Source organism: Engraulis encrasicolus, chromosome 6 (assembly GCF_034702125.1).
Source record: "Engraulis encrasicolus isolate BLACKSEA-1 chromosome 6, IST_EnEncr_1.0, whole genome shotgun sequence".
Classification (NCBI taxonomy): Eukaryota; Metazoa; Chordata; class Actinopteri; order Clupeiformes; family Engraulidae; genus Engraulis; species Engraulis encrasicolus.
Window position 1 is genome coordinate 31,708,435 of NC_085862.1, and position 27,789 is coordinate 31,736,223.

The 27,789-nt window shown below is 44.6% G+C and overlaps 1 protein-coding gene across 2 annotated transcripts; it reads left to right on the forward strand.

Annotated features, from left to right (window-relative positions):
• The first annotated feature begins 12,265 nt into the window (after positions 1-12,265).
• Positions 12,266-24,580, forward strand: gorab (golgin, rab6-interacting). 2 transcript variants are annotated; one of them, XM_063201268.1, is made up of 6 exons: positions 12,266-12,499; positions 13,170-13,336; positions 13,616-13,791; positions 14,674-14,775; positions 15,879-16,019; positions 23,213-24,580. In XM_063201268.1, the coding sequence occupies exons 1-6, from the start codon at positions 12,445-12,447 to the stop codon at positions 23,940-23,942; spliced, it is 1,371 nt and encodes a 456-aa protein (XP_063057338.1). In that variant the 5' UTR covers positions 12,266-12,444; the 3' UTR covers positions 23,943-24,580. The 2 variants fall into 2 exon arrangements, with proteins under 2 accessions (XP_063057338.1, XP_063057337.1); XM_063201267.1 differs by having other exon boundaries at positions 12,267-12,499; positions 13,170-13,360.
• The last annotated feature ends 3,209 nt before the right edge of the window (positions 24,581-27,789 follow it).

Consider the following 27,789-nt stretch of genomic DNA (forward strand, 5'->3'; position numbering starts at 1 on the left):
GTGTGTGTGTGTGTGTGTGTGTGTGTTTAAAAGGGATATTCAGACACTAATATTTCTTATGAGGTAGGTGTGTATGGTGTGATTGTGTGTGTAAGAATGTTTGTCTATGTGTATGCATAATATATGCATGCTGGGTAGGATTAGTCATGGAAAATATATATGACTGTTGAAGAAAGCCTGAACAGTTACACTATTAAAGGTTTATTAAGTCCATGTTACACTAACTCTTTATTCACCTGTCTCACCAACTCATATATTGCACACACACACACACACACACACACCTTATACACACAAACAGTTTTCAAATAAATGATCTCCATCCATATTATATGATACACATTAGTGATTAATCTGGCATCTGTGTACTTTTCAACCTTCTCTGTGGGACTCTTCCCTCGGGGGGTCCAGAGGGGAGCCCCTTCTTCCTAATGCCGTGCCCAGAAAAGACCTTCTCCCGCTGGGCTACTGAGGCCACCTCTGACCCCTTTGGCCCCCAGCCTCCACGCACCTCCAATCAAGTCTGGTATTAGCTCCTTTAAAAAACAATCAAATACCTTCCTGACAAGGTGATAGGTGCATGAAAAGAATTGGTAGCACTTCATGTATTACTTTTTTTTACTAATTAATTAATATAGTAACGATTAATCCAGTGTTGTTGTACTGCAATAATTATTCCTTTATAATCTTACAATAGTTTCGTGATATAAAGTATTTGGTTCATGCTGTATGCAATCTATCTCTCTGCCCACCTATTGTAACATATATGGTTATCAAACAGATTAGCACATGGTGAATTTGGTTAAGTTAACAAATTCAAAACAAGTACTTCATAAAGGATAGCTATAACAAAGTACAACCAAAGATTCTTTAGACTAACATGGCTGATCTATCAGTTGGATGCCAAGCGTAGACTTAATGGAAATGACAAATACACTGTAATTGTTTTGAATTGTCACGGGCATGATCGGATCAAATAACCAAAGTAGTGTTACGCTGAAATGGATTACAAATGCCTGTTCAGAACTTCTTAAAGATGTACTTTCTTTTACCCCTTGACCCCTGACCCCACAGAAGGACCCTCATCTTAACCCTAACTGCTGTGACCCTCAGCTAACCGACCCCAAAAGAGGCAACTTTTTGCCGTCTCTCAAAACCCCCACGCACAACCTCAACCTCCGACTGACTGACTAGCTTGACTGCCTTGGCCTCTCCTCCCCCAGGTCTTGAAGTGCCTTCTGTAACCTCTCCCCCTCACCCTGGGCAATTACGAGAGGGAGAGCAGCACCATCCGACCCTGTAGCAGCTGCTGGTGGCTGGTGAGGGGTGTAAGCTCTGGTTACCTCAAAATAATAAAAATAACGATATAAAGTTCAGAAAACATCACACACTGGAGCGAACCTGAAGACGCACTGGGCGAAATAAAGAGAATAAATGAAGAGAAAAACAAAACAGTATCCAGTTAGCCGGGCCACGCCCTCCTCGTGATGCAACACCGTCAGCGCTGCTTCTAGTCCGGCCAAGAGCAATGTAAATATCGTTTCTCATCTCCCAAAAAATCGAGAACTCCACCCACTTTGTCGGAGACTAGTCAACCAGTAACAAACCTAGGGAGGCGGGTCAACCATGCTGCTTGGGAAACGTTAATTGTTCTGCTCTTGGTCAGACCAATTCTCGAAGACATTTGAAAGTCGATAATAATCAGGCTAGTATCCAGTGTGCAGCGTCTTCTGAACTTTTTATATTGATCAAGTTTTCCTGCCGTACACTATGAGGAGGTAAGTTCCATCTGACCCCAGACCAGTTGATGATGACTTGGAGTGGTCTACACACGGGGGCTGATGCTCAGGTTTTGCCAGGAAATAATAACAATCATTTCAAAATCTCTTTTTCAAAAACATCCTTTTTAAGATTGCCACACATCTGCCTTTACGAGGCGAAGTGAGTACTATGTGACCCTAAACCAGTGCTGGCGGCTGTGGCTGTTGGAGCTTGTTTAGTTTCATGATTAAAGTGTTTCCCCCTGTGCAGTGCACACTTCACAAGCCCCCTCCACTGATGCTGCTGCCACTGCGCTTGGTTCCCAGTCACCAGTTGCCCTGTGGAGCATCCCCACACATCTGTTACTACGAGAGGGAAATGCCATCTGACCCAAGATCAGTGTTAACTGTTAACTGCATGGGATTTAAGAAAAGGGATTAGTCAGGCTTTGCTGCTGATGGTGCTGCTTCCACAATGGCCTCTGGTAGCAAGTGACTGTTTGCCCTGTGCAGAGGCATCCACACGCACGCACACACGCACACACGCACACACACACACACACGCACACGCACACACATACACACACACACACACATACACACACACACCTGATTTCATGAAATGGTGAGCAGCACTTGACCTCAGACTAGTGTACTGTGGCCATGTCCACCATCTATCTATCTATCTATCTATCTATCTATCTATCTATCTATCTATCTATCTATCTATCTATCTATCTATCTATCTATCTATCTATCTATCTATCTATCTATCTATCTATCTATCTATCTATCTATGCTGTAACTACTACCACAAGGGTCTCTGGTTCCCAGTGACTGATTCCCCTCTGCATCAACAGCAGCCGTCTCACCCTCTCTCTCTCTCTCTCTCTCTCTCTCTCTCTCTCTCTCTCTCTCTCTCTCTCTCTCTCTCTCTCTCTCTCTCTCTCTCCCTCTCTCTCACACACACACACTCACACACACACACACACACACACACACACACACACACACACACACACACACACACACACACACACACACACACACACACACACACACACACACACACACACACACACACATCTGCTTCCCATGCATCATGCAGGGCTGCGTGGGGCTGTCTGTGCGCCCCTCCTGAGGTGTCTCGCCTTTTAAGTGCACAAATAATTGGCTCCCAGATGGGAACAAGATGTGGGGGCCTGAGCGGCCTCCTCTGCCTCCTCAGCCTCCTCAGCCTCCTCGGCTCCAGGAGAGAGAGGGCTGCTGGGTCACGGCTGCACTCGCCCCCACATGCCCCACCAGGAGGACACACACACACATGCACACACATACATATGCACACACGCATACACATGCACACACAGGCACATGCACAAGCGCATACACTTGCACACACACGCACAGACACACAGACACACACATGCACATGCACAAACGCATACACAGTATGCACACACATGCACACATTGGCCTGGTCCAGGACAATGTCATCTGAAAGGGCCCCCCACCGAATAAATGAAGAGTAAGGGGTCTTACACACCAACCGGCAGTAGTCGAGCGTCAGCGGCGCAGGAATAGCATGCTAGCTTTGGCTGTGGGGGGGGGGGGGGCTGGGGGTTTGAACAGGACTGGCCACGCACGCCAACGCTGTCAATGTGAAAGGCAGAGAAAAACACGCCGGCCAAAACTAAGCAGAAAGACCGCGTTTGTCCCGCGACCGTTCCATTCCACCTTTAGCCTAGCGCAGCCAGACCCGTACAGCAAAAAGCTGTACCAGGGTCTAGGAGGGCTGGGCGGCAGTGTGGGCAGGATAAACGGTTGCTTCAGCACTCAACGTCACGCAATAGGATGGTGGAACATCCAATCCCCACACACTTCTGTGTAACGTCACAGCTGTCTTTCACAACGTACACGCGACACGCCCCTTTGTAGGTGCAGCGGCAACTTCGAGCCGTCGTAGCAATGAATTCGTGTGATGACCACAGCCACAAACAAGTTTCCTAATAAATCGTGTTTTCACTTATACAGTTCAAAAATGCATCGTTTTCAACCACATGGCCCTCCTTGATCAATCAGCGAAATGTCGAGCAATGTGGGGCTTGTTAAATGGTTATATTTATGATTGTTGTCAACATGGCATGTTCGGTGTTAGCTAGCTAGCTGTATACCCATAACTAATACATGGCTAGCCGCTAGCTCGGTAGACTAGGTGTCATTCCCATCTATTTAGTAAGCGACTTACAGACTTTCAAAGCTCCCAAGTGTCTCGTTTTTAATGACATGGATCTTATTAGAATTTGGGGCAGGCATATAATACAAGGCTGGATACCTAGTTCTGTTATTGACGACAGGTTAGCTAGCCACTAGCGAGGGCCTCTTTGTAGGTGAAGCGGCAACTTACAGCCGTCGTAGCAGTGAAAGCGTGTGATGACCACAGCCACAAACAAGTTTCCTAATAAATCGTGTTTTCACTTATACAGTTAAAAAATGCCTCGTTTTCAACCACATGGCCCTCTTTGATCAATCAGCGAAATGTCGAGCAATTTGGGGCTTGTTAAATGGTTATATTTATGATTGTTGTCAACATGGCATGTTCGGTGTTAGCTAGCTAGCTGTATACCCATAACTTTCCCTGATTGTCGCTCCCAACGCAGGACGCTCCCCGGTCAGCTCGCTCCCACTAGCCAGACTATCGATCCCATCTATTTAGTAAGCTACTCAAAGACTTTCAAAGCTCCCAAATGTCTCGTTTTTTAATGGCATGTGTCTTATTAGAAATTGGGGCCGCAATTTCATTCTACACCTACAGTAGTGGTCTGATAATAGCGTGTGACTATCTGGTTCTGTAAAATGCTCAACTTAGCTTACCGAGCTAGTTTAAAACATCGAATGATCAAATGGTAATGTGTTGAGATCTATTTGTGTCCGATAAGTTCATGGTGTATTATTACATCAATCCATGTCAGCCACGAAATGTATTATCATCCAGGCTTTTTAAATTAAGTAAACACTTTCGTGCTGTACGTAGCACGGACGGACACCATGCTTCTTCTTAGAAAGTTTCCTGTTTACTAGGTAGCCCGGCCCCCCTCGCGATTTGATTGGCCCTTTCATCGGATAACTTTCAGCCTCGCAAAACGACCGGGGTCCGCTAGACTGCCCCGGGGAGCAAATTCAATTTGCGGTCGCTAGGGGCGTCTAGATTTCTAGGCTATTCCACCTTGGTATGTTTTGGCCCTAATGAGGACCAAATTCTGGGCCCCCTATTTCCCTGTGTGTAGGACAACTGACCCATCTGCCCCCCACCCCCCTGGTGGCTTACCTACACACACACGAACACGTACACACTAGGGCTGGGTATTGCAGCCATGTTCCTGTATTGATTCGATTTGGATTCTTAGGGCTTTGAATCGATTAATCACGATTCAATTCGATTCGATTCGATTCATTCTGAATCGATTCTATCCGTTCCCTTCCTGGTGCCAGGATTTCCCCCAAAAGATGCTGTTGCCTATTTTCATTATATAGAAATGTCAAAGGGCTGTGGCTTGACAGTGTGAACAGATTACTAATTTGTAATAAGTAGGCCTAGGCCTAATTGACTAATTCCTACTGGGTATTTTCCATAGACCTAAATTAAACAAAAAGAACAAGAAGAAAAAGAACCAAAAAATCGATTTTGTGCCCTGTGAATCGATTATGTGAATTTCGATTCGATTCGATCGATTATTGATTAACTCGATTATTTTACCCAGCCCTAGTACACACACAAGCAAATATGATCACAGACTGAACACGCATGCATGTACAGGGCACATACTCTTGTGGGGAGAAAACAGCTCTCATGCACACACATTTTGGTGCACAAAAACACACACAACACACACAACACACACAAGCACGCGCACGCACACACACACAGACACACACACACACACACACATACACACACACACACACACACACGCACACACACACACACACACTTGCCCCTCTCTCTCAATCAGTCTGTCAGATGTGACAAGGTCACTCTGTCTGACTTGGTCAGTGTGTCTCTTTTTCTTTCTTAGTCTGCCAAATGTAGTTACAAGGCAGTAATTGTGCAGAAGAAAGAAAGGAAAAAAGAAAGAAAGAAAGAAAGAAAGAAAGAAAGAAAGAAAGGGGAAAACGAAAAGAATACCAAGGCACATGGTGCTCATTTTGCGTCTCTCTAACTTGAATGAATCAGTTCAGTCCCTCCCTTCATCGGTCCTTCTCTCCCTTCTCTCTCTCTCTCTCTCTCTCTCTCTCTCTCTCTCTCTCTCTCTCTCTCTCTCTCTCTCTCGCTCTCTCTCTCTGCCTTGGCCTTTCTGTCACTCTCTCCGTCACCCTGTGTAGTCTGGCCTGCCCTGACCCAGCTGTGGATGAAGTGGCTGTCAGAGTGCATTGATCAGAGAGTCTTTGAGTTTGGGGGCAGGCAGGCAGGCAGGCAGGCAGGCAGGCTGTGTACCTCAGTAATGACTGGGGTTGAGTGGAGCGCTGCCCTGCCCTGCACTGCTCTGCACTGGTCTGCACTGCGCTACACAGCTAATTATTTCCCCTGACCTCCTGTCCTGTCCTGTCCTGGCCTTCTCAGCCCCACTCAATAACCCTGCTGCTGCCGACGCTGCTGCCCAACTACTCGAGCAGTACTACGCCATCATGTCCTCCATACACATACACACACACATAAACACACACAAAAACACACACACACACACACACACACACACACACACACACACATCTGCGAGTGCGCACACAAACATATAAGCAAACATACACTATCCTCCTATCTTCAGAGAGTGTGTCTGTGTGTGTGTGTGTGTGTGTGTGTGTGTGTGTGTGTGTGTGTGTGTGTGTGTGTGTGTGTGTGTGTGTGTGTGTGTGTGTGTGTGTGTGTGTGTGTGTGTGTGTGTGTGTGTGTGTGTGTATGTGTGTGATCAGGAGTGCCCTATTGCTATTTCCTGTTTCCTCTGAGAAACTTGGTAAGCGGCCATGGCAGACCAGCACATCAAACAGAGAAGGCCAGAGCCGGGGAGCAATTTGTATGAATGAATAGGTGATGGGCAACACGTGAAATATGAAACACACACACACACACACACACACACACACACACACACACACACACACACACACACACACACACACACACACACACACACACACACACACACACACGCACGCCCACACGCACACGCATGCACGCACACCCACACACACACAAATACACTTAGTTAAGCATAGTAGATATTTATTATGCACTCGTACTCACAAATGCACACACAGAAAATCATTCCAATGACACACAGACACACACACACACACACAAATATGCGCGCCCGCAAGCGCATGCACGCACACACACACGCACACACACACTTGCTTGCCACATTATGTTTTCAGTGCCGTGAGGTGTTTCTGTTGGCCATGTCTTCTTAAAGCAGCTCTTCCCCATTAGCTTCACGCTTGGAAAGTTTATGAGGCTTATGGAAACATGAAAAATGATCATGTCAAAACTAAAAAGCCCGCCACCCAGCACTGTTGTTGTTTTGGTTGTTTCTGCGGCGTTGCCCACCAATACATCAGCAGGACACACACGCGCGCACGTATGCGCACACACACACACACACACACACACACACACACACACACACACACACACACACACACACACACACACACACACACACACACACCAGGAAGTCTGCCCCGGAGAATTGTGGTTTCCATGAGAAGTGTTTTTTCCTCAGTTAGACTTTTAAAAGTGTGTAAAAGTCAAAATTGTAACAATGTTTGTTTTGCTTTTGAGTCCATAAAGTATCTGAGCCAGGATACTGCTGGTGTATAACTACGCCCCATCACCATTCACACTCTTAGTTGTTCAGTTAGTTGCATGTATCCTGTTATAGTTTTAAGCGTTCTTCTATTAGGCTTTTTTATTTTGGTCTAAATGATGATGGACAGTTTTAAAATAAAACAAATACCGGTAATAAAACAAAGGCTATGCCAGGCCTGGACCGGTAATCTGTCATGCAGGGCATGGAGGGGCCGATGCTGTTTTTTGCTGTTGTTTTTGACTGGCCCATAATTTAGAGGGGGCTGTGGTGAAATGCCTGGCCCTTTTTTTTGGTCCTATCCCGGCCTTCGGCAAGGCAGTAGGTTGCTACCAGCCCAATGTTATTTGTTTAGCATAGTGTTCCTCAACAGGGGCGCTACAGCCCCCCAGGGGGTGTTAGGGAGCCCCAGGGGGGTGCTGAGAAAGATACAGCTGAAAGAGGGCGGTGCTTAGTTGCTATTGGGGGGCATTATTCTATTTTATTTTCTAATACTAATACTAAGGGGGACCTTGGCAGGTTTGTGATGAGGTCAAAGGGGCGTTGGGAGGCTTTATGATGAGGATAAGGGGGAGTTTGCTCAAAAAAGGTTGAGAACCACTGGTTTAGCACATGGTCTTCTGTGCTGATACATGTTTCCTGAAAAAACACATTGCCCACAAATAATTTCTGTCTTGTTGAGACAATTAAGTCTCATCTTTGGTTATATTCTTGAGAAAGTATTTTATTTAGAAAGCATGTAGCCTACAAACATACTTGATGGTGTTTTATAGCCCATATTGTTTGCATACTGTCAAGTCAAATCGGTTTTATTGTCAATTTCCTTACATGCGCTGGTCATACAAAGAATTGAAATTATGTTTCTTACTTTCCCATGCAGACAGACATAGGGCCCTTCTCAAAACCTAGGACAGTGCACTTCCAAGTGTACCAGCCTAATTAGTCACGCCCAGTGATTGGATACTCTTTGGTGAACTCTACTGAATATCCAATCACTGGGTGTGACTAATAAAGAGTATCCAATCACAGGGTGTGACTAATTAGGCTGATACACTTGTAAGTGCACTGTCCTAGGTTTTGAGAAGGGCCCATAGGCTACTCTACACTCTAGACCAGGGGTATTCAATTAAATGTCAACGAGGGCCAGTTTTTTAGATTACTCCCAGTAAAGGGACCCTACATTTCTGTATGTCATGTGATTGCCGAAAAAATACGGGACACTTCGTTGAGGTGGGGGCTCTGTGGGTCCTCCCCCAGAAAGTTGAGCATTTCTTATATGTAATTTCCAGCCTTTTAATATCCTGTGTCCCGTTTAAGCTCGATAGAACTCATACTTTTGTGTCTAATTTCAAGGGGCTTGTGGGGGGCCAGAGCCTTGCTTTCCAAAGGCCGCATCTGGCCCCAGGGCCGCCATTTGAATAGCCCTGCTCTAGACTCTAGGTGTGGACATAGACAATTAGACATAGACAGTATACATACATTACACCTAGAGTACCTATACAATACCCATACAGACATATAAAGTGCAAGACTGGGTAACAGCAGACATACATACAGTCATTCAAGTAACAGGCATGAAGTAGCAGCAACTGTGTCAACATGTGTGTGTGTGTGTGTGTGTGTGTGTGTGTGTGTGTGTGTGTGTGTGTGTGTGTGTGTGTGTGTGTGTGTGTGTGTGTGTGTGTGTGTGTGTGTGTTTGAGTTAGTTGTGTGTGTGTGTGTGTGTGTGTGTGTGTGTGTGTGTGTGTGTGTGTGTGTGTGTGTGTGTGTGTGTGTGTGTGTGTGTGTGTGTGTGTGTGTGTGCACGCTTTTGAGTCAGTGCAGTGCGTGCGTGCGTGCGTGCGTGCGTGTGTGTGTGTGTGTGTGTGTGTGTGTGTGTGTGTGTGTGTGTGTGTGTGTGTGTGTGTGTGTGTGTGTGTGTGTGTGTGTGTGTGTGTGTGTGCGCGCGTTTTGAGTTAGCGCAAGTACAATGTGCAGTTACAAAATACTGCAGAAGGCATTGGGACTAAAGACAGCGGGAGATAACTCCTGATGATAACTAAATTCTAACCACCACTCAACACTGTCCTTTACGCTGGCTGCAATAACTTTATTACCCTTTACTTACTGTATGGTTGTTTTCCTCTACAGTTTTGTAACAGTGTTTATGCTCTCTATTAACTCCCTTTAGCAGCGGTGTGGAAATAAGGGGGTAATGTGGGACCAGGCACCCACATATCAGGGGACCACCATAGGGAGTTAGGGTCCATAGGGCCCAGGATTTGGAGCTATACGCCCACCCCTGCTCTGTAGTATTGGCTCAAGAGGAATAATTATTAACGACTTTCCATCATTAACCCCTTAGCGCAGCACTATGGCTCTCTGTAATGTCATAGCAATGTTGTTACGATGTAGTTCAGCATTTTCAGCAAGTGAATAGGGTCACCGGCGACCCCTGCTGCAGTAAGAGGCTACGTCAAATAGTTTCATCTCTTCATCATAAGTTCTCTGTTTACCAAATAAGTTTACAGGCATGTTAAAATGGCTACAGTAGAATTGTGATTTCCTGACAGCCCAGACTCTGATGCTAAGGAGAGCTGCCTTGCGCTAGTTTATTTATTTTGAGTGACCCCGTAAATCAAACAGCCTGTTAGAGAGTTCACTGTGATTTCACAGATCCGCTGAGAGTTCACAGATCTTACAGCCTCACAGCTCCTGCAGTTGTCAGGCAAAGTGTCATATGTTCTACGGATTTCATGCTGTTTAACCCCAACTCAAGCTTTCATTAACCCCTGACCTCAGACAATTCCGAAGTTGAGTTGAGAACGTGTGTGTGTGTGTGTGTGTGTGTGTGTGTGTGTGTGTGTGTGTGTGTGTGTGTGTGTGTGTGTGTGTGTGTGTGTGTGTGTGTGTGTGTGTGTGTGTGTGTGTGTGTGTGTGTGCACAGGCTTTAAGGTGCACTGTGTAGGATTGTGGCCAGAGTAGGTATTGCAACTATATTACTAAGTAATACACTAATATACTAATATGACCAAAGTACAGTAAGTTTTGCAGCTAAAAATGTCTATTTCTGGAAATTAATGGATTCACCTTTTCATATATGAAAAGTGCAACTTTTCCTGAACACTTACAATTTGATGGTGGTGGTAAGTATTCATGAAAAAAGGTAACATTTGTGAATGGGCAGCATGAAAGGGGCTCCAGGTAGGACTAACCCCTAAGACAAAGCATTATAAATTAGCTGTTACCAGAATGGCAATGACCAAGTCGTAATGTGTTCCTAAAGGCTCCGTGCACTGTCATAGTAGTGTAGTGCTATAGTAGCTAACTTTCAAAGTCTATTACAGTGTGCCACAGGAGGTATGGCGTGCATTAAGGGGCTACACATTGAATTAATCACGGTCCTGAGTCAGCCAATGCTTATGCGAGTCATTAGTAAGTGAGCGATGGCTCTGAACGATGGCTTCCACGGTTCGCTGTCAGAAAACCCCACATGCAACTTTTGACAGTGCGGTCCGAAGGAGTGTCGTAGAAAACACTTTTCATTTGAAACATAGCTTTACATATTATATTCAGATTTGTAGGCCGATCAACTGCTGGCATTCCGTGATGCCATTCCTGTCTCACAGCGAGTTTATTTAAACAGCATTTTTTCGTTACTGCATAGATTTTGAGACAGGCATGCTACGAACACCACGCAAACGACGTCATCCTACCTTGTGCCCCAGAAATAGGCTAAACAACTAAAATATTTCACAGTATGTGTCTGTGTGTGTGTGTGTGTGTGTGTGTGTGTGTGTGTGTGTGTGTGTGTGTGTGTGTGTGTGTGTGTGTGTGTGTGTGTGCGTGCGCGCGTGCGTGGGACGTGTGTGTGTGTGTGCGCGTGCAGGAGGGGGGCAAAGGGGTCTGTTGTCCCGAGTCCAGAGAGAAGTGGAGCCCAGCATTCGGTACTTTTTACATTGAGAGGGGGCCCATTTTTGTCCTTGGCCTGGTCAAAGCTGTCAGCGGCCGTGTGTGTGTGTGTGTGTGTGTGTGTGTGTGTGTGTGTGTGTGTGTGTGTGTGTGTGTGTGTGTGTGTGTGTGTGTGTGTGTGTGTGTGTGTGTGTGTGTGTAGGCCTGCACACAAGCTATCTTCCTATACGAGTTGCATTGTAAAACTGTTAACTCGAAAAAGAATAGATTAAATGAAATTAGCAATAGTTACAATACCTTGTGCAATACATGTATTTGCAGTGTACAGGGCTATAACTTTTTTTTAAGAGTCACAAGGGAATGTTTTGGTTAATCAGAAGCCTAAATAAAAACAACGGAATGTTATTTATTTATTCATTATTCTCATCATTATCATTTATTTTTATTAAAAAAAACTTAGAAAATAAACTATTACTACTGGAATTTGGCATTGTAGCCTACTTACCACTTACCATGGACTTGTTGAATGCCTGCAGTCAAAGCAGGCTATGTGGGTTGGAGAATTTGCCCGTTTTAGTACTGGCTTTAAAAGTTTATTTTGGATTAAATAAATTCATACATACATTTAATAATTGTGTTTTAGTTGTTTAAAGAAAGAAAAGTAATATTTACTTGATCTCATTCACATAAAAATTGTTTCGTTTCAAATAATGGAACAGGCACTGCTTTGGAGACTACTTCCTTGGTCCACATCGGGGTCTTGAACGTGGCATCAAACAGCTACAATCATGGCGGCGTAGTAACAACTTTTGCTGCGATGCGGTTACAATATATCATTCATTTATGAAGTATCGTCCAAGTTTGCATTATCGAGGCTTCAAAGTTACTTTGTAATGTTTTAAGACTTTGTTTACGTGCGCTACATATTACAAATGGCTGCGTGGGCTGGCTTTTCTGACGAAGAGTTGCGGAGGCTACAGATGAAGGGTAAGTTCGTGGAACTGGAATGTCTGATGAAGTTACTTTTTCGCCTGTTGAGAATACTGTGCTGACATCTAAACTATATAAAAAGTATCGTGTAGGCTACTTGACTTGGCTATGGAAGTGGTTTGCTGCTTTTATTCATAAAACTGTGATGTAGAAGTAGCGTCAAGAAGTAGAGTTTTTTGTGGTTGGCTGTTTAGGGTTAATATTTAATTTGCAAAGTTTTGCAAAGTTGGTCAGTATCACTTCAGCCAACAGCAGGAACCGAGATGCCTATCCTTAGTCCAGGAAGTAAATACTCTGCCACGTTTTCCATCTAAGGTGACTTCCCTGGGACATGTAATCAAGTGAAGTCACTACTGTCAGTGCTCATTAGAATCGTCTGAATGAGAGGGGGTGGTTAGAGCGAAGTTGTGTTTTGTGGAGTTTTGCTTATTTTGCTTTGCTGATTTTGCTTTGCTGATTAAGGTTAGTCTCCTCTCGATATGAATTTCTGTACTTTCTATGATATTTTTATTCTCAGTTTTCTTTCTTTCCTTTCAAGCACATTGAATGACCGTTGTATAATAATGTGCTATACAATATACAAATCTTACTATTGCTGTTAGAAATGTCATCATATGGCCATGCCTCATTGTAAAGCCACCTCATCTTGTATAACTTCTATCCCCAGATCAACCAGCGTCGAACCCTGGGCAAGTGCAAGGACGAGGCCGCAAACCAACTCAAACTTCCCGTAGTAGGCAACAGCTGCAGCGGGAGAGGGCGTTGAAACTTGCAACTCAAGTGACAGATGGCTCTGACGCATTACCTGCCGAACAGAAGCTCACCAAGCCCCAGGTGAAGCCCACGCCTGTTAGTAAGGTATGCTGACATTTATACTAGTATTAGCTTTGTATTGACTAAAAGTGTATTGGTTACACAGTAACAACATACAGTAATTGTAATCACTCGAGATTTTTTTAATTATCAAATTATTTAATTAAATATTTTTTAAATAGCCTTGTAACATTGCTTAAAGATGGCAGAAGGGTTGTGAGAGCTAGAAGCATAAATGGATTTAAAACTGTGTTTTAAAATAACTTGGAACTTTTTGGTGTGTGTCTTTGGTTGTTTCAGACTCCTTCCAGCCCACCTGCATCCTCATCACAGCCTGTTGTTAACAGCAGGAAGGAGGAGCCTGTGGTGATGACGACAAAGCAAAGTGCCGTCAGCAACCATGCACCTCCTGAACCACCACCACCTGAAATTGCACCGCCTGTGGTCATGGAGCTGGAGAAGGAGGAAGTGGAATTGTTAGTAAGTCTTTTGTCTTGTAGTGAGTTAGGATCACTGTGCTATCGCATATTTTTAACAGTGTTCTTAGTATGTGGTGGTTCCATAGTTGTATGATTTATTGAAATTCTGGTAGATGTTACAGAGTTGTTCAGCATGTCTGGTTTGGATGTGTGAATCGTAGGACTGAAATCCGTAGAACATATGACACTTTGCCTGACAACTGCTGGAGCTGTGAGGCTGTAAGATCTGTGAAGTCACTTTAAATCTGATTAAAACTTAATTCCGCTCTAAAAAATATCATGTAAACACTTACCAAACAGGATTTAAGTTTATTCAGATTTAAACTTAGGTCCGATTAAAGTGGGTGGTTTATTCCTTTTTCAAATCCGATTAAACACGTTCCTCTGTCATGTAACCTTTTATTCAGAATTACAATAAGTCCGGTCCTTCCACGCATGCTCGTTGGCCACACGATGGTGCCAAGACCTTTGATTCAGTGAAAAAACATGGCGGACTTCTGGTTCACTTCCTACATGAATGTTTTGCTTAATTTAAAGTCCCTAAGCGACTATAAATGTTGTGGTTTCCATATATTGATGTAAAAGCGCCCCACAAAGTAATGAAGCACAACAAAGTTACACCACATTACCCTTTGACCACTCGTTTTTCTATGCTAACAGGGTAGCTAATGTAGCATTGTAAATGATCCAGGGACAAAGGGGGAAACGTTGTGATTTCAGTCCGCCTGAGGCAATGATTTTCGGGGGGAAGATCACCTGCATCCCGGTGGCATTGAACCGTGCAGATTAAATCTGATTCAAAAACATCATGAAAACGTAGCCATTGTGTCGAAAGTGTTGGCCAAAATACAGTATGCTGTTTATTTCTGTCCATCTCAGGAGGGAGAAAACTCGCCTGGAGAAACTGCAGGAGGAGCAGCGAGTGATGGAGGAGAAGAACAAACAGAAGAAGGCTCTCCTGGCCAAAACCATCGCAGAGAAGTACGGATACCTCTTGCTGCAAAGACAAATTGTTAGGCACATTTGACATTCTGTAGACATTGCATAGATTGACAGCAATGCATTCTGGGCTGGAAGTGTTGTTGGATGGTTAGAAATCATGTTTTACTTGACCAAATTCAGTCCCGCTGGATCAAAGTGATTACAGATGGACCATGCAATTCCTCCAGTTGCTTGCCGTTGATGCTCCTTGCAAGGGTTGGCATACTGCCTCTGTGGTGACGCACCCTTGAACTGGTTGGCCAAAAGTTCACTGACGTCTGTGTAGGCGCTTGGTCCCACACCCCTGAAATGTTTGCAATGCACCCCACTTCAACTCCTCCCCACCTGTCCCCCCACACCTTGCATGTGACTTGCTACATCAGGGGTGGGGAACCTATGTCTCGAGGGCTGTTTACAGCCCTTGTGGCTGTTTTATTCGCCCCCTGATATGATTTTAATGTTATGCAGCTTCACATGAAATATGACATGTTTTGTAAAGGAGTCTTAGAAGTTACATTTGCAATACAGTTAAGTTATATTTCAGGGTACCTAGAGGAGATAGGGTCAGTTAAAGGTGGCTGCCTTCAATATAGGCCTAAAGAGCAGGGTGAAATCCTGGTTTGTGTTCATAGTAAGGCCCTTGGAGGACAAGGAATTTGAAGTGGCCCTTCGAATGGAAATGGTTCCCCACCTGTGCTACATATATCAAACTGGTGCAAGCTCATAGTCTCGTTCGTTCATTTGTGTTCACCACCCACACCCAGGCAGTCATCTATAAACAAAATGTGGAGTCTCATACGCCTAACGTTTATGTCACCTGTGACAAAAACATATTAGGACGGAATAGAATGGCTTCTATACATAATTAATAATATGTCCGCGCTATTCTGTTGTTGTCATCCAGCTGAACCTGTGCTCTCCTGCAGGAGCTTAATGAATGAATGTGACTCAACTTTTGATGTGCTTTGGAGTAAATGTGACTTGACTTAGTTCTGCTTGATATTTTTCAAGCTGAAAGTGAATGAATGAATGAATGAATGAATGAATGAATGAATGAATGAATGAATGAATGAGTGAATGACTCCTTTGTGTTTGTTGTGCAGGTCCAAGCAGACCCAGGCTGAGGCAGTGAAACTGAAGCGTATCCAGAGGGAGCTGCAGGCGCTGGATGACTCCGTGTCCAGTGACATCAACATCCTCCGCAAGCTCATCGAGCAGGCCAGCCTGGACTACTCCACAGCCTGGTAGGCACCATTCACCTCTAGCATCTCTCTCTCTCTCTCTCTCTCTCTCTCTCTCTCTCTCTCTCTCTCTCTCTCTCTCTCTCTCTCTCTCTCTCTCTCTCTCTCTCTCTCTCTCTCTCTCTCTCTCTCTCTCTCTCTCTCTCTCTCATATCTAAAGAATCTTAGAGGTACTGCAAACTCATTTAGCAGGCTAGCCCATAGCTTGGTTTGGCCTTTCACCGCATGGGCCTCTCTCTCTCTCTCATTGAAATAGGATGCATTCATATAACTAGAAAAACACTTAAAGAGCTCAGACCACTGCCAAGCCAGCTCAGATCATCACCAAAATTACACAGTTGATGCTTTTATCCAAAGCCACTTAGTTACTGTAGGCAAGGGCGTCAGTTTGATTTCAAAAGTGCCGGGGACAATAACGATAACCTTAATAAGGTTTGAAAAGTGCTGGGTACAAGCTATGACTACTTCCAATTTGAGGTTTCATGATGAATAACAGGCCTATGCATTGCACATGATGCGTATTGACGCGATAATGTGGCCATATTAAAAATTAAAAGCCATCTGCACTGTCTTGTTTATTTTTGATATCCTGCGCTGAAGTCATCTTTATCATAAACATTAACGCAACAGTTACTGATTGGTTAACCCGACGTCTACATGTAGCCTTGCATAATGGTGCACATCAATTTGTTGTCATAACTTCGCTCTGTCCCCTGTTATTTTGATTTTCTCTAAAGCAATTCATCCCTTTTGTCATTGTCCCTGTTTTACTGTTAGTATGGACCTAGGGCGTATCAATCACCATTATTTGTCTGAAACCTGCAACCTAAACACTGCGTGCGCGCAGCCACACACAGCATTGTCTGTGTCAAAGGAACCCTTTCTCCACGCGTGTGCTGCATTCTCCTTATAGAAAGAAGAAAGAAAGAAAGCCCATTGGGAAACTCCAACTCCCATTGTCATTGTGACACAGCACTCCACAGCACACAAGTGAACACTGCACACTGCACACAACGAAATTGCATTTATGCCTCACCCGTGCAAGGGGGCAGCCCTCAGTGGCACCCCATGGGGAGCAGTGCAGTGGGACGGTACCATGCTCAGGGTACCTCAGTCATGGAGGAGGATGGGGGAGAGCACTGGTTGATTACTCCCCCCACCAACCTGGCGGGTCGGGAGTCGAACCGGCAACCTCTGGGATGCAAGTCTGACGCCCTAACCGCTCACCCATGACTGCCCCCATTATCGCTCCTAGAATGGCAATACATGTTGGCAGACTTTATTTTGTATAATTCCTGATTATCTGGAGATATTGCGCTATGTTACTCAGCAAAGCACATCATTAACGTTAGTGAGGTGACTTTGGCGTGCTGATGCAAGCACTGACAGTGAATCAAGACGCAGAATATTGACGTACATCCCCAAGCATACTGAAAAGGTCCATAGCCACTGTGTTCAACGCCCTTTAACACATTCAAATGCTCCCGCTAAAGACATCTCCTCGAGTCAACGATGAAGTGCTGCCACAGTGCACATCCGCCTAGCAGCCACGACGTAGGTAACAAATCCCCCTTGCTAGTTCTCGGCGCAAGCTCCATGACCACTTGCAACTTCGGGTGTCCTTTAGTGCGTGCGCGAGTGTGTCTGTGTTTGTTCCCTCCACACAGCTCATCAGAATGTCAACTTTGTGCAAGCAATTAACATCAGTGAAAAGGGTTAGACTGCCTTCTCACAGTGGGATATCTGCTTGAGTTTTAGGACTTAGTTCATGCAGCCGCCCATTGTTAGCAGAGGATTGAGCGAAAAATAGCCTATATTTGCTGTTATGCATCTCGGTTATATTTTAATCAAAATATGAACTTTCTATAATATAGGCTACAGCTGCTTTAGGGAGGGAAATAAAATCTTCATTCGACATAGACTACCATGACAAGTTACCTTTTGGGTCACAGTTGGATGTTTATTCAGTGGAATTATGTGCGTAATATCAGCTCCATCCATCAAATGCAGCACAATCCTGTTACTTTCACGTGAGGTTCAAATGGACATTACTCGACAAAATTCCAATTCTGAGTACCAACAACTGAAGAACAACATATGTACCACGTATAGTAGGGGATTAGGCTACCACCCAGATTTGGTGCAACCTGAGGACAAATTTCAATAGGCCAACTGCATTTCCGCGACTTTGAATCACTTATTTCCCGGGATTCCCGGAAAACGATTCGTCTTTTCCTGCGATCTGTTTCATGTCCTTTTCTTTATTTATACCATTCAATATTTATATTTATTTGCTGAGGAACGGCAAAATGGGGGTACCACGCAGCAACACCGGCAATATGCTTGATTATTTATTTCTTAAAACTAAAAGTGGTTGGGAACAATCTGCTCTTCAGAAAATGTGGGTGGGACATGTCCCACCCGTCCCCGGCAGAAATGACGCGCCTGACTGTAGGCACAGGTACAGCAAGCTTATCAAACAGGCCTGTCTGGACTACTCCACAGCCTGGTACGGGCTTTCAAGTTAGCAGGGGACACATTCTCCAAAGCAACTTACAGTTAACTGAAAGCAGGCCAGCCTACACTACTCCACAGCCTGGTATGGCCCATCTCAACTGCCATTCAATAGTAATACATCACATTTGTATAGTGGTTTTCAAGGTACTCAAAGACTTAAATTTAAATTTTAAATTTACAGAGCCTCAATACAGTATGTGGGAGCACTACTAGTCAGTGAGTACAGTTTCCAGTGCAAGTATTCCAGTTTCAAATGGAATATTGCCAGTATTCGGTTTAAAACAGGTTCCAGAATAGTTTACATGTGTGGAAGAGCATTGGTTCAGTGACTGAAACGGCTGTATCCCAGTATTCCATTTAGAGTTGTAATATTCCCTGCATGTGAATGTGCTCTGTGTGTGAACAGCTTTCTCTATTGGTCATTATGAGCTTTTGTGATCCTTCTTCACCTGTCCCACTGTGGCAAGAGAATGTATTTGGCCATACGCTTTTTAAGGCAGAACAAACTAGCCCTTTTTTGTCTGAAAAGCACTCTTTTAGGCAATGAGGTGTTATTTAGCAGACAGCAGACTGCCTTAACCACCCACAATCCACCTGGTCCACCCAGGACTGTGTGTAGTGGTTTCTGCTTGGCCCATGGTGACTTGGGGATTTCTTGTAGTGTTTTTGTTTTCAAAAACCCTCATAATTTGTGGTGTTTTGGGTTTTTTGCAGATGTATAAATGTTCTTGGCCAGGGCAGTCGTTAAGACAGATGGTGTGTGTGTGTGTGTGTGTGTGTGTGTGTGTGTGTGCTGTAATTATGTGTTAGGGGATGGGCAGTGCACTGCAGATGAGGGGTGGTGGTGATATGGTTGCATTGAGGTGAATCCACCCACACGTGGCCTTTTGCTGTGGCACTCCTGTTTGTGTTTTGTGGTAACTCACTGCGCTTGAGACTTTTACTTCACAACAGTCTGACCCTGCTGCTGCCTTCACTCTGTCAAACTCTGCCCCCTGCAGGTTCATCCTGTAATATCACCCTGCATGCAGCCAAAGGGAAGGCAGTAAAAACTTTTACTCACACCAGGCAATTCCCTCCATCATTCCAAACCATCCCTCCTGAACCTAGTTTGCTGATTTCACATTTAGGCCAGTTAGTTATTTGCTCATTCTGTTTACTGGTAGGACTAGTAGGACAGACACACTCACAATGAGTCAAGGAAGAAAGTTCAATAAGTTAATTTCATTCAAAAATGTAATTAGTTGCATGAGGTAAAGAGTTGATGACGATGATGGCTGTTTCAGCCATGCTAGGCATGTTGGTCTGTGATGCAGTATATACCTTTCGCTTTATAAATAAATGTTTTGGTCATTAGGTCTGTTCCGGGAAGGGCCTCTGGCCAGTGAAAAGCTGTGTTTTAAATATGCAGCATTGTTTAGATGTGCTGTGTTTACATGACGTTGTTTCTATCCAGAGGGACAGCTACAGTGCCCTCCATAATTATTGGCACCCCTGGTTGAGATGTGTTTTTTAGCTTCCAATTATTTATTTATTTTTCTAAATAATATGGGACCTTAATGGAAAAAAAGAGAAAAATCCAACCTTCAATACAAGTGCATTTATTCAGTGGGGAAAAAATCCCACATAAAGAAATAATTATTTGACATCAAATAATGTGTGTCACAATTATTAGCACCCCTGGTGTTAATATTTTGTACAACCCCCTTTTGCCAACAAAACAGCACCTAACTTCTCCTATAATGTTTCACAAGATGGGAAAAGACAGAAAGAGGGATCTTCAGCCATTCCTCTTTGCAGAATCTCTCTAAATCATCCAGAGACCTGGGTCCTCTCCTCTGTACTCTCCTCTTCAGCTCACCACACAGGTTCTCAATGGGGTTGAGGTCTGGGGACTGAGATGGCCATGGGAGGAGCTTGATTTTGTGTCTGGTGAACCATTTCTGTGTAGATTTGGCCATATGTTTAGGGTCATTGTCTTGCTGAAAGACCCAGTGACGACCCAGCTTCAGCTTTCGGGCAGAGGGCAACAGATTTTGATTTAAAATGTCCTGGTATTTCAAAGCATTCATGATGCCATGCACCCTAACAAGGTTCCCAGGGCCTTTGGAAGCGAAACAGCCCCACAGCATCACTGACCCACCCCCATACTTCACAGTGGGTATGAGGTGCTTTTCAGCATGCGCATCTTTCGTGGCACGCCAGACCCACTTAGAGTGTTTGTTGCCAAAATGCTCAATCTTGGTCTCATCTGACCAAAGCACACGGTCCCAGTTGAAGCCCCAATACCGCTTGGCGAACTCCAGACGTTTGCGTTTATGATTGTGAGTGAGGAAAGGTTTTCTCCGTGCATGCCTCCCAAACAGCTTGTTGGCGTGTAGACAGCGCCTGATGGTTGATTTGGAGACTTTGTGACCCCAGGATGCTACCATTTGTTGTAATTCTGTAACAGTGAGCTTTGGAGATCTTTTGATTTCTCTTACCATCCTTCTCACCAGGGCTCTAAATTAACTTTTTCCACCACCAGCCAATTTGGCTAGTGGACATTTTTTCTTACCAGCCAAACAGAAGTTCAACTAGCCATTTTTTTGAATCTCGCCAAAATAAACTATGCATTAGGCTAGTTATTTTGTTTTTTTTAAATTATGGTCATTTTGTTCAACTATTTCTACAACACAAATACACTATAGGCCTGCATAAGCTACTATATGCCTACATAGGCCTAATAAGCATATTATAGGCTATATATTTTTTCATTATTTTTTAACTTCTGCTTTATTTTTTGCTTTCATTAGGCTACTTAGGCCTAATCAATTTGATTAGTTGTTGTTCAATTCCTCTGAAAACAGCTGAATCACATCACACAAGCCACTCACATAACAGACCTTTAACATACAGTAACCAAGCACACAGCCAAACACTACAAAACCTCACATACGCAGACCCCAAGGAAGGAGAAAAGATGAGAGGGAAAGGAGAGGAGAGAGGAGGAGCTCTTCTCTACCATGCGCAACAAAATGACAAGAAGCCAAGTTTAACTAAAAGTAAATAATATCTCGGGAATCTTCGTTTCCTTTGTTACTTCCACAGCTTCGTCGTTGGTTGCTTTTTTTTCTTTCCGATGGCGTGGGCTTTCCAACTTAGTTGCGCCAGGACTCGGAACATTTCAGAAGGCAACTGAACTGACAGCTACTGTCCCACTACTCTGACAGCTCTCCTCCTCTGCCCTTGTCGCTATTTCGTTCCACAACCACTCATTTTTTAACGTCACTATTATTACGGTTACAATTACTACTAGCATTCACCAACACACAGAACCTTGCTATAACCCCCGACACATTCTCATCACTCGCACAAAATATAGTCTACAGAACAGAAGTAGCTCTATGCATAATCTGCTTAAGTCCTGTTATTGAAACGGTCAGGACCTCGCTGCTTCAAAAATGCAGCCTGTTACAGCAAGGTTCATATAGTAATAATAGCAGAAGTGACGTTAAAAAGGTTGTAGCGAAAGCGACGAGAGCATATGAGGAGAGCTGCCTGTCAGAATAGTGTGAGCGCAGCTTAGCTGACAGAAGGCTGGTCGTCTGAAATGTTTTCAATCCTGCCGCGCGCAACAGCATGGAGTTGCCGCTTGATGCACTGGAAAGCCCACGGTGGGAGGCTACGTCGTGACGCTAGTGTCCATGGGTAATGTAGGAAATCTCGCCGTCAGAGCAGCGGTTTACCGTTCATAATTTACTGTACTCGGGCGCTACTAGCCAAATTGGCGGGTAGGTATTTTTTTCTACTAGCCAAAATTATTTTTCACCCGTGTTTGGCGGGTTGGCGTGTGTTAATTTAGAGCCCTGCTTCTCACTGTGCGTGGTGGCAAAATAAACTTGGGTCCTCGTCCAGGCTTGTTTACCACTGTTCCAGTTGTTTTGAACTTCTTAATTATTCCTCTCACAGTGGATATGGGCAGCTGCAGTTAAGTGGCAATCTTCTTGTAGCCTCTGCCTGACCTGTGAAGGTCGACGCACATCTGCCTCACTTGTATGCTGTGTTCCTTTGTCTTTCCCATGTTTAAGAGTGGATAAGAGAAATGGCCTCTGTGTCACGTCATATTTATACCCCAGGGAAACAGGAAGTGATGAATTACTAATTAAATGTTCCTACATACTCTGGTAAACTTTGTAAACTACTGTAGAAATGACAGAAATGCTTCAATTATATTTATTTCCTGGGAATTGTGAAGGGTGACAATAATTGTGGAACAGGTGATTTAATGAAAAATAATTATTTTTTAGTCAGGGATTTTTTTATTTTCTTACAATTCATTTGAGTTGAAGGCTACATTTTCCTACAATTTTCAGTGTGACAGTATTCTTCTGCAATAAACACTGAATTTATTTTAAGGCTTTTAACACATCTCAACCAGGGATGCCAATAATTATGGAGGGCACTGTATTTATGTACATGATTAATCCCTGGAGCAGTGTAGGGTTACGTAAATGGCATCATAAAAGGATGCTTTAGCGGTCGTTGAGGGTGGAGGACTGTCACTATCTGTCACTTAAGACTGGAAGGTCATGGCAGTGTAGTTGCGATTTTTCTGAGGAAACCGTGGAATTGCGGATTACCAAACTAAATGTGACTTCAATAAATAAATAATGATCGATCCTTGCCGCCCTCCACAGGAAGCGTTTTGAGCGCGCGGAGGCGGAGTACGTGGCAGCGAAGCTGAGTCTGCACCAGCGCACCGAGGCCAAGGAGCAGCTGACGGAGCACCTGTGTGCCATCATCCAGCAGAACGAGCTACGCAAGGCCGCCAAGCTGGAGGAGCTCATGCAGCAGCTGCAGCTCAGCGGAGACTTGGACCCAGCCGACGTAGAGGCCCTGCAAGCACCAGCACCTGGGGGAAACCCCCAAACCCCACAATTGCCCGGGGGAGACCCCAAAACCCTCCAGACGCCTGGAGGAGATCCCAAAACCACTCCACCGCCTGGGCCAGGGGGAGACAGTAATGCCTCTCGCCAAGCAGCGGAAGGGGGCGACAGTGCTCAAACACCTGGGGGCGACTCCAGATCTCATCAGTCAGCTGGGGGAGAGCCCAACACCACCCAGCCACAGGACAGCCTGGCTCCCCAGCAAGAGCCAGGAGCCGGGGCCGGGGCAGGGGTACTGTCCTCTCCCCCCACCCAGGGCCCTGCACCAGCACCGGGCGGCGATTCCTCCAGCGCTCCCCTGGTGGAGCCAGTCAGTGGACATGAGAGCCAGGGCAGTAAGCCGCAGCAGCAGAACGGTACAGAGGCCAGCCAGGCACCTGGGGGTGGGGGACAGTTACAGGACCCAGGGGCTACTGCCCCCCAGGACCAATCCCCACAAAGTACTCTGGTCCCACAAGACACTCCCACCTCTCCATCATGAGAGTACAGTAAATATTGCAGTGTGTATTTAACACTTAGGGAGTCCATATAACACTCTACTAGTGTGTATTTGGTCCCAGAGTACTCTCTGCGTGTTGAATAAACACAGCATTATTTTACTGTGTGGGACACTGAGATCAATGCCACCGGCACTTTTTTTTTTAAAGAAATTATTTTCTAGATTTTTATGCATATATACTTTATACTTTTATACATGTTATGTAAAGGTGAGAACAAAGGTTACTTGTCAAAACCAGGTATTCAGGGAGACGCATATTTATATGTCTGTGGGTGTGTCTGAATGTGTGTTGGAGTTCACTAAGTCCTCTTGTAATGACAGCAGTGGTTGAGTCGTTTCTGTGATCATAGCAGTACTGTGGAGATGGCTATATTATTGCAAATGCCTGTCCTGACCAATCATTTTCCCCCAGCCACAGTCCTCTTTGTAGCTGCATGAAGACATGGAGCATGTGGATTTTTTTTGTCCCATCTGTTCATGGATTCTCAACTATTTTGCCTACTGTGACACTAAACCTATACACTGAAGGCAGAATGACATTTTCTGGGTAATGTTCACGTCCACTTTCATGGCAAAGAATGCCATGGCTTTCCACAGTAAAAGTGCTGTTTATGACATAATCGTGCGCCAGCCGCGCTATGCATCTGTCCGTTTGGTGATGCGCTCCATTGAGGAATCACTCATTTGTTGTATATTTGTGTGCTATACATACAACTGAAACAACGATGTTAATTTAAAAAAATAATAATGTAAATTGCATTATGGAACATAGGCCTAAACATAAAAGAAAAAGGTGATTCGTTACTGATGTATAGGCTAACTGTCACTTTTGGAAACAGTATTCTGCGCTGGGCGCAGAAACAGTTGCGTCAGTGTGTACAGCTCCGTGATTTCAGCATTTCAACATTTTACAGTTATGTATCCGCACTTGTACCGCAAGGGCATGTGCCCGTGCATTGCGTGCAGGTTTGGTGAAAAACAGACCCGCCATGAGACTGGTGTCCCGTTGGGCTGCGCTCCGCGTCTCTCCCGCGGTAAGATGATCCGCCAGAGTCGAGAGGCCCTGTGGATGTGGACTGTGCATTTGTGGACCATAGTGGTCCCTCTTATTTCCTTACTTTTCAACGTTTTACTCGATTTAGTTACGGACGTTAGTGGAGCAAAGCGGTTTTCCCCGTAGACGCCCCGTCGTTCGCCACTGTCGGAGAGTCCAAAGGGTCCGCTGTTTTGCAGTTTTCCTCTCTGAAAAACACAATCATGCGTCGGCCTTGTCCAAATGCTGTACTGACAACTGGGTTCCTAACGCAGGCTACCATGTTTTGATTTACGGAGGTCTATTTAAATGGGGTTTGTATTTGTGTTTTAAAGCCAGTGGTTTTTGAGTGGGTCGTTTTTCGGTCTGGACTTAATCTTTGTTTTATAGGTCTATATAGTCGGTTGGTTGTGTCTTCAAATTATGGCCTGCGAAAAATTAGGTCGACGCGTAGTCTAGTCTGTTTTATTTAACAATGTTTTTATTGTTATTGTTATAGCCTTGGTTCAAATGGATTTCCAATTTGTTGACCATTTTATATAAAATGTTTGTCAGGTTGTTTTAACATGGCACAGCAGCCCAATGGTGAGTCTACATTGAAGTGTTTCACATCACTTGACGTTTAATGGAATTGCACACTTTTCAAATTGATATGAAATATTTAGATGAGCTGTTGGAGCTTGCCCTTTTTTCTAAAAGCTTTATACCAAGCTACCGATTTTATGATTGTTGAAGTGGCGGTGCTGTCAGATAGGCTCTTAAGCACTACTTGTCCAGGCTGTGCGCTGGACTGCTCACATGGCGGTTCAAAGCAACTTTAAGAGCGTTGTAAGTGTTCCTCAACCCCGGCCCGGACTCTCTCTCTCTCCATTTTTTTTTACTGCCGCCTGGTTCCATCTGGTCGTCTGCATGCGGCAGTGTCATAAACTCAACTCATTTAATTAGTCGCTGCACGCGGCCGCAAGTGTCCCCTCTGCCAGACAACCTCCACGCGCTCCCAAGGTCACACCACGTAGCCGTTTCTTTTCTGCGCCCGTAAATTGGGGATGTGACGGAGTCTGAACTGAAAGCCTAACTTTTCCAGCATTCTATTTCGTAAATGTTTACTACCCTATCCATGTGTGCATTTTTGTCATGGAAAAAAAAAGTTATCTTAACACTATCCTGAAGAAATAAAACACTCACAAAGAAATATATTTTGCTGCATTAATAATAAACATCTCTTTTACTCTTTTTCACTGGCAGTACTATGGTCGTTGGACATTTTTCCAGGTAAGTTAAGCTATTCTATAACTGATGCGCCACCGCTGGGAAGTTTGCCTCTGAAGTTGGTTAATTTCCTTTCAATAACCGCCCGCACCATGGCCCTGACGTAACGCCAGGGAAAGCTATATTGGGCTCGCTGTAATGAACCTTGCATCCACCCCTCCACCCCATTCCTTTACAGAAAGGTCCCTGACACAAATGAGGCCTAAATGTGCGCGCTGAGATAAAGTGAAGCTGAGGCGAACATCAGAAAGCGCGCGGGGCTTTGCGTGGCTCGAGCTCTGATTTATGATCAGCCGCCCTCTCCGGACAGGTTGAAAAAGCCCCGTAACTCGAGAGGCCAAGAATAAAGGGGGCCCGAGATCAACGTTTACTGGAAATCCCTGCCATCTGGATCGGCATTAGTTACTGAATTGTGACCCCGGCACAGGTTGTGTGCGTATAATGAATTTTAATAATTGGATAAGCATAAATCGTTAATAATTACGCACAAGGTCGGCGTTAAGGAATGTCACCATGGGCTAAAGCTAAAGGTCGTAAAAAAACCAAAGCTCAGAAGTGAAACTAGAGGATATGTATTGAGACGATGGTTGAACAGGCTACCATAATTCCTGTGCTTTTACCTCGGGATATGTGTGATCCATTTTCTATAAATTGGCTCTGATTTGTTTTCTGTCGAATCGTTTCTTTCAAAAAACGTCAACCCTAAACAACCGTTCTCCTTTGTCTTTATCCCTGCAGAGCACCTCAAGCATTGGCGACATTTCCTACTTTGTGAAAATACTGTTCATGTATTTATTTATTTTTTTTTGTGACGGGCAGAATGTAGGCCATAATGTCGCATGGTGTGTGTGGATGGCGTTCATGTGATTTTAGATTATTTGGACATGTTCATGATCTGGTAGTCCCTCAAGTCCTCTTGCTATTTTCAAATGAAATATTTTTCTTTTTGGTGGTTGTTTTTTAATATTGTTTTACAACTAAATAGCTTGGCTGAATGACCCTATGTTGTGCCATATTTTGAAATGTTTTGCACTTCATATTAAAAAAAAAAAAAAAAAAACATTAAACAAATTCAGATTGAAGTAGGCCTAATACAGTCATTTGGCTCGCCTTATCAACAATCGTGCGTCAAATTCCCCTTGTATCTTTCCCTCACCACCAACAACAACCGAGTCCTTGATTAGATCGATCGACTACACTAGTGCGTCAGGTGAGAGCGTTCCCAGCAGCAGTCAGTGGCCGTCTGGCTGCCGCCGGTGTCGGCTGTGCTGTCCACTGAACCCTGGTGCTGACTAGAGTAGCACGCTGGCCCCTGTCCACTCCCATTTCCCTAATTAGGATTAAATGGCCCCTGTGTGACGACTCTCCACATCCTACGCGGAAATCCATCCGCTACGGCCCAGCCCCACCCGCCTGCCCTGCCCGCCTGCCTGCGCAGCGCCTGATTGGGATTGCTGGGGAGTTTCAGGAGTGTGACTTGTTGAACTGCTAATCGTCGTGTCTTGGAATAACAGACAAGTGATTGCA